General features: G+C 39.9%; 1 protein-coding gene across 1 annotated transcript; it reads right to left on the bottom strand.

Moving 5' to 3' along the window:
* Positions 1 to 45: 45 nt before the first annotated feature.
* On the bottom strand, positions 46 to 7,625 carry LOC137877127 (tetraspanin-8-like). Its single transcript, XM_068716826.1, has 9 exons — positions 7,304 to 7,625; positions 6,165 to 6,230; positions 4,171 to 4,287; positions 3,971 to 4,045; positions 3,206 to 3,301; positions 2,783 to 2,875; positions 2,333 to 2,404; positions 1,532 to 1,615; positions 46 to 870 (listed from the first exon to the last, which is right to left on the bottom strand). Exons 1-9 carry the CDS (start codon positions 7,568 to 7,570, stop codon positions 736 to 738), a joined length of 1,005 nt encoding a protein of 334 aa, XP_068572927.1. The 5' UTR covers positions 7,571 to 7,625; the 3' UTR covers positions 46 to 735.
* Positions 7,626 to 7,895: the final 270 nt, after the last annotated feature.

Below are 7,895 nucleotides of genomic sequence, written 5' to 3' on the forward strand. Positions count from 1 at the left end.
GGCAAGGACCAAAGAAACGAAGCACTGTCACTTACAGATAAAGAGTCCTCTTGTTTATTGTGGGCAAAAAAACATCTCATGTGTATCGGTCTTTGTTTATTTCAAACCGACATGTACCAATTACATTATATTGTATAAAACTGTGCAATTGAACTTTGAAAGTGCTCCAGTAGCTTCTTTGATTATTATTAAATGTGATTGACAAAAACAAATTAGATTAGATAAATTTTGGCAGAATACAGAAGAGTACAGAAAGCTACACAACCATAAAATACAGACACTTATTAAAGTTAAAGCTTTAAGACATCCATAATGTAAATATGTCTGCAGTAACTTCTTCATCAGTGCTTTTGTTAAAACAACATTTTTTTTTCTCCATCTCATTTGAATTGTTTTCTCTATTTACATATCTTACAATACGACTCATTATGCCGCTTGGAAGTGCTTGCAAACAAATGTGCTCAATGATTATTCCACACCTCTCTTGTATAGCAGAAGGGTGTAGACTCTCAGACTTAATATCAGGCTTATGTATATGTGTGCATATAACAAAGAAAATACTCTCGCAGTGTGTGCTGTTTCTGACCATTTTCACAGCCCACAGTTTTCCCCATTGTGAAAACATGTACTGCATCTTAAGGGATAACAAAGGTGAATAAAGGTTACATGGTTTTCATGCAACGTGGTAAATATTGAAACAGCATAAAGCACTTTGTATCGTTGTATCAATCCCAATCAGGTGAGCTCTGCAGTGTCTGCCAGAGGCGCATAGTTGCCTGCTTTGGCCTCTGTACTGTAGACCACCACCGGGAGTTCTTCCTTCTTGCTCAGCCGACACAAGATGAAAATACACAACACCACTGACAATATCTGAAGGACAGAGAAACAGAGATGGTCCTTTAATTCCTACAGTATTCATCTTTTTTTGTTGTTTCGTCCTATGACGATACATTGTTTTGAATAGAGCTGCAGCTTTAGAAAGAGACTGAGGGGGGCAGAAAAGACAAAGCAGACACACGGACAGACAGCCTTCTTTCCCTTAAGACACGCTGATGAGTAAGAAATGCACATGTGTCGATGATAAAATTAACGATGGCTGAATTCCTTTTAACTACAGAGTCCTCATTAACGTTATTGGTAACACCTGTGCTTTTCTTACTTATGTGGGAGGGTTACATGTTCTTTGTTTTTGCTAAAGGAAGGACAGTCGGACATTTTCGGATGAGCAGATCTACCCCAGATCTATATTTAATTTTGTTTATTTGTGCAGGTATTCCTTTAAGTTTTGATATAAAACCTTCACCAATAAGATAGGGCAACCTCTGTACCACCAATGTATGATTGAGTGACTTATATCAATTAAACAATGGTATTATTCTGAGATACTAGTGGGCAGGGTGTTGCTTTTTTGATGACCATTACTGCACACCATGTGGAGACAGCTGAAGATAGTCAAGTTGAGAGCAGATACATATGGAGGCAGGTAGACGGGCACAATCATGACAAATGCACATAGACCCACAATACATACCCACAATAATGCGACTCCCAGGAGTATGCCCATTGCAGTATCTATGACCATCATCACATAAGAAATCAAATATGGAAGGCATGGCTGAAACAGGAGAGCACATCAAACAATGTGACTTTACAAGAGTGCATTGCATCATTTAAAAAAGGGGTCATAAGCCAAAAAAAGGGCTGGAAACCAGTTTCAGACAAGAGAAACGGATATTTTGCACAATTCTTAGAATTTATTAGGATTTTAGAAGTATTACCCTACTATCATAGTAGGAGGTTTAACAAATACAACAAACTCCAACAATACAGCACTTCACTAGAGCTGATAGAAAGCCTTCTTATTTGACTTATACAGAAAAAACAATGTTGCAATTCATGAGATTGATCTGTTTTAGGTCCCTTTAGGTCACATAAAGGGACATCACATTACTATAATGACATAGTAATGTGATGATTCAAAAAGTGTATCTATTGCATAGTTGTTACAGTTGAATCAGAGTGCTAGCATACTTTAGCGATAACATGTTTTTGTGTTTTGTTCCTCAAATATAAAAATAAAAAAAATCCAAAAGTCATAAAACTATCCAGTTTCTGTGTGAGTGTATGAACACATTGACTGGTGGTGAAACAGGCTGCGATACGAGGGCTGGCTCTGTTTCAAAACTTTCTCTCCAAACACAAAAAAAAATCCACATCTTTATGAGGAATCAGTGTTCTTTTTTTTTTTATAACTGTCTTAATTATTAATATGGTAACAGTTTGCACATTAACCAGTAAATGTAGAGATGAAAAATGTCATTGGTTTTATTACCTCTTTATAAATCTTGACGTACTGGTCATTCATCATGTACTCAGACAGGCTGTTGTTCCTGGGAGCTTCCACCTAGAAGACACAGACATGAATCCTGAGGCAAGACACGTTTAATTGTATCGCATATTTCAGCAACAAGGCAATTCAAAATCGCTTCACAAAGAACATCAAAAGCTTGATGTGTGTACTAGATGACATGGTAATTCATCTAAAAGGTTTTTGAATCATACCAGTCTGACCCATAAATGTCAACGTCATAGTGGCCTTGGATGAAAACCAGGCGGTCCACGGGCCTTTTTTGATGTTCTTGCCATGTGAAACTTTATTCGAGCGACAATCACATACAGTATTATTTGAGTTTTACCTATTACAATAGTAATTACAATAGTATATCAATGGGTCTTGATACGCACGAGTTTGGTGCAGAAATGAAGTGTCTTTCACACTCACACATGGATTAGTGGCCTCCTGTGAGCACAGACAGGATTGTGGGATGTTGTAGCCCCAATCCTGGTAGCCCTGATCCAGTCCACAGCACTGCAACTGAGAAGACGGAAGGATGGCGGATTACTGCGATGCACTAGATTTTCAGCCTTTCTCAGCCTCTCTGTTCAACTGCTAAACATTTTTCAAGTAGAAGTTGCTCTGAGTCATTTTATCAGGTGAGCATATGCTTGTGTTTGATCCTCCACATCCATTCTATCGGTGGACATCTCATGCTTTCCGTATTACAAAAACATAATCCTTAATCTTTATATCAATCTGTGTAACCTTCTAAAGCACTTGGAACTGCTTCTGTATGAGATAAAAAAATAAAAGGTGAGTCAAAAATATGCTTGAATTTAACTAACACACCCGAACAAGGTTACCTACTTCAATCTGTATATTCTTCAAGCTGTCAATAGTAATCTCACTAGCATTATTCAGCGGCAGCAATTGTAGGTAATGCCTCTTCAGTTGTTCAGCCTCCTGCATAACAAAACAAAGTCATACAAAATGTGTGATTTACAAAATGTATTTTGTTTAAACCAAAAAACAGTCATGTTTTTGTTGTGAATGACATTAAAAGCTTCAAAAGAAATACTTAAAAGTAGTTTTACTTCAGATCTAATTTTGTGTCAGAAAGCTAAGCAACTATAACTAGGCATGGCTGCCCTGTCAAGCTCTAGATTCCCTCACTTGCCGAAACGGTATCTATCGATAGAGCGATACTGTTGCTTTTCCAAAAACACAAAAGCAAAAGTGAAAGGAATGGATTAAACAGTGTGTTTATCGGCTCTAACCTAAACATAAAAGGTTCTCTTCCCCCCCTTTTAACCGACAAAATCCACATGAATTTAGAGGGGTCAATTGGCCACCATTACAATTGTAAAGTGCATATGTGCCATGCGAGAATGGAAAGCTTGACATGCGTAGCAACACAAACTAAGTGAGGTAGCGTTGGGCTAACTGTAAACTGATCCTTGTCTGGTAGCACCTTGAAGTACTTCAAGAGACTTAAAAGGAACAGTGTGTAGCATTTACGGGGATCAAGAATGCAGTTTAGATGCAGCCTGCTACTTATAGTCCGTATATAGTTATGGGTCTAAAAGAAATGTCCCGAAAGGACAACACATTTCAGAATCAACTTTGTAATACCTGTGGTCGCCGAGCCAGTCCAAGAATATCACTTGTAATCAAAAACAGACTGCCAAGGATCATTCCAACTACAAACTAAGACACACACATATACAGACATGAGCAATCAGATTCTGGGAAAAGATTGAGATTTATACTTGTTTATTACTTCTACATCTATTAACATTGTAATGTATGTTTTTTTTTTTTTCTTTACCCACCAGTATAAGTGCCCACTTCATCTCTTTGCAAGCACCATACACACCAATGATGGTCAGAATCAGAGTTATGATGGCAATACCATACGTTGAATAAAGGCCTGGGAGCATCGTCTCGATCTGTGGAGAGAACAGCAGAATCGGTGAGCAGGAAAAAAAAAACTGAGACTGCATGCAAGCTTGCTGCTGAAGAATCCGAATTGTTGCCCTTAACTCCTGAGGTCAATCTTGGCAGTTTCTACACAAATTGCAACTACGTAAAATATTCTGGATGTCAAGGTGAGTATCATCAATTTCCCTAGTGGAAGTCACTGAGGTAGTCAAACAACTCCACAGTGGCAAAGCCCCAGGGATTGATGAGATCCGTCCAGAAATGCTGAAGCCACTGGGTGTGGAGGGGCTGTCTTGGATGACACGTCTCTTCAACATTGTGTGGCGGTCTGGGACGGTGCCTAGGGAGTGGCAGACCAGGGTGGTGGTTCCCCTGTTCAAAAAGGGGGACCAGAGGGTGTGTGCCAATTACCGCGGTATCACACTACTCAGCCTCCCTGGTAAAGTCTACTCCAAGGTGCTGGAAAGGAGGGTTCAGCCGATAGTCGAACCTCTGATTGAAAAGGAACAATGCGGATTCCGTCCTGGCCATGGAACAACGGACCAGCTCTTCACTCTCGCAAGGATTCTGGAGGGGGCTTGGGAATACGCCCATCTGGTCTACATGTGTTTTGTGGACCTGGAGAAGGCGTATGACCAGGTCCCCCGGGAGATACTGTGGGAGGTGCTGCGGGGGCCACTTCTGGGGGCCATCCAATCCCTGTACGCCCAAAGCGAGAGCTGTGTCCGGGTCCTCGGCAGTAAGTCGGACTCGTTTCCGGTGAGGGTTGGCCTCCGCCAGGGCTGCGCTTTGTCACCAATCCTGTTTGTGGTATTTATGGACAGGATATCGAGGCGTAGTCGTGGGGAGGAGTGTTTACAGTTCGGTGGGCTAAGGATTGCATCGCTGCTGTTTGCAGATGATGTGGTCCTGATGTCTTCATCAGACTGTGACCTCCAGCACTCACTGGATTGGTTCGCAGCCGAGTGTGAAGCGGTTGGGATGAGGACCAGCACCTCTAAATCTGAGGCCATGGTTCTCAGCAGGAAACCGGTGGATTGCCCACTCTGGGAAGGGAATGAGTCCTTACCCCAAGTGAAGGAGTTCAAGTACCTTGGGGTCTTGTTCGCAAGTGAGGGAACAATGGAACATGAGATTCCAGAGATGAGATGTCAAGGTGAGTTTAAGTTAACATCTACACAGAGCAGGATTATCCCAGCACTATTGCTGTACACAATGAGTTCAGTATTTACATGAAGTTCAAACATTATTTACTTGAAGACATTAGGAATCGAGCACAATCGCCACTTTCAGGTTTTCTATGTGTATACAAGTCACATTCGGTAAGGAAATTTTGCAAAAGATTTAATCTATAACATGGAATCATATCAGTCAGACAGCTTGGAGCTTAAAAAGGCACCCACAAAGTATGTATATTCTAGGAAGATAGATGGCTTTAGAACTTCTTCTATGGGCTGGAATAGTATACAAACCAAAGTTGGACTTATACCCTTTGCTTTATGTGTGTATTTCGATTTATGGTGTTCTTTTTTCAATAGGAACAAAAAAGTGTGACTGAGTCTGGTGTTACGTGCATGTAAACAGCGCGAAAAAGCAGCAATACAAATCAGTAGGAAAACAAGAAAGAGCTACTTTTACCATTTTTAAAATGCAGGCTGTACAGCTTTAGATTTGGATGTATTTCAAAAGGGAGCCATTCGTTCCCATTCATTTCTGTACAGTAGAACATCTTGTCACATTAAAATACAGTACAAATACAGTAACATTGTTTGCAAAATGACTGATACTGGTTTACTATGATGTAGAGAATACATTCTGGAAGGCTATGAAAAACCACTGATATTACCCCTTTAGTTGTAGGAGAACTATTTTGATTATGAGTTACCTCCTCATTGTCGTGGAGGCGTCCATGGTGAAACAGAGTGACTGCCAACAGCAGGGCACTCAGTATCTGCAACAGCAGCAACAACACACTTCATTATTCTTTATACTTTCAGTGTAAAGTTAGTTAACAAAGCCACCCCTCAAAGGCAAATGAACAGGTTGGAATGCATGAAACCCCATTACTGTGGTTATGATGGCCATCAAATACGTTCATCTTCAGCTGGACTGGGCAGGTGCACTTCATGGTGCAGTCCAAACATGTCTACAATTAAGCTTCCATAGCCCAAAGTGATGTCTTCAGACAACTCATCAAACAGTCAAAATCATGAAGAAGAGCATGTTGCTCACACATGTACACTTATAGGTTATTAATAAATCCATGTGCCCATTTAGATTGTTTGCGTTTCTTACTATAGTTTAGTTTTTACTTTTGTTGATATATAACCCAAGAATATCTTTAAGATTTGTACTACAAATACAACAAAACTAATATACCAAAGAAGACCAAACAATGAATCAATAATACAAAAATGTTGTTGCATGTTTGCTGTGAACACACATTACAATTCAGTGTAATTGTTTAACTGCGCATATGCCAAGTCCCTGTTCCGCCATATGATCCAATGTTATCAAAAGGGAGTTTAGGTATTACAAAAATGCTGAAGCATTAGTAATAATAACAATATTGCTTATCATGTCCTGGAGATATGTCCTTTATTTACAGTATCATCGTGTCCATTTTCCTTTCATCCACTGGGGGTTCCCTTTCTCCCCTAAATGATTAATCCTGAGAGTTTAGATTTTTCAAAATAAACATGTTCATAAACAGTCCCTCTCATTTCCAATAGAGTTTAGCTGTAGTGCTAATGCCAACAATTAAAGTTAGGTAAAGTTGGAAAGATTTTCAAAGATTCGGACTTCCCGGATCAATAAACCGGGAAGTCCGAATCTTTGAATATCTTTCCAACATTACCTAAGTAACAATTAAGGCGAAATAAGAAATCACATTTCTTTAACAAATTGCACTGAAAACAATTGACATCATCGAATTGCAGATTCAAGCATCTGATCCAACAGCTGGTTTATGGATAATTTCAAGAGCTAAACACGTCTCTGGTTTTATTTGACTGGGACACTTACCGCGATCAAACTTGTCACGATAATGTAACTCCGTTTCAAGCAGACGTTCACTTTCCCCATGTTGATGCGCTTAAACGCCCGGTCAAAATATGTACACGGTTTAAAAAAAATTCCAATAGTAGAAATAAAAATGCTATAGAGAGGGGCAACGCTGATTTTTTTTTTTTTAAGAAAGTTCCCTTCTTGTTGCGCAATGCACTCTTTTTTTGCATGGGCGTAGAGGTGGAAGCAGCACCCCATGATTTGCTGGTAAAAGGTCCTCCCCATCTGGAGGAGCTGTGTGTGTGTGTGTGTGTGTGTGTGTGTGTGTGTGTGTGTGTGTGTGTGTGTGTGCGTGTGTGGCGTGTGTGGCGTTGGAGACGTGGAGTGATTCATTTATATAATTTATTAATGACACAAGTGTTGTTTTTTCCCCTCAGCTTACTGTGCTGACTTCATTGTGTGTTTCCGAGTGGGGGCAAAGAGAGAGAAAAGAGAAATATTGGCAGCGTATGGTGGTACAGTAAAAAGATGAGTAATGTGAGGAATTCTAAGTTTTAAAGCATTCCTAGTGCTGGATATTATGTGTCACAGTGTGTTTAGGAAGTGTTAA

This window comes from Cebidichthys violaceus, unplaced genomic scaffold, assembly GCF_023349555.1.
Source record: "Cebidichthys violaceus isolate CVI_PGR_0920_01 unplaced genomic scaffold, fCebVio1.0.p SCAF_21, whole genome shotgun sequence".
In the NCBI taxonomy this organism is placed as follows: Eukaryota; Metazoa; Chordata; class Actinopteri; order Perciformes; family Stichaeidae; genus Cebidichthys; species Cebidichthys violaceus.

Excerpts from the sequence above, each read along its gene's own strand:
- LOC137877127 (XM_068716826.1), bottom strand. The coding sequence starts at position 7,570 with ATGGGGAGGACCTTTTACCAGCAAATCATGGGGTGCTGCTTCCACCTC. Across the intron at positions 6,231-7,303 it reads TCGTGACAAGTTTGATCGCG|ATACTGAGTGCCCTGCTGTT; the intron begins GTAAGTGTCCCA and ends CTGCTGTTGCAG. Across the intron at positions 1,616-2,332 it reads ACGTCAAGATTTATAAAGAG|CCATGCCTTCCATATTTGAT; the intron begins GTAATAAAACCA and ends CTCCTGTTTCAG.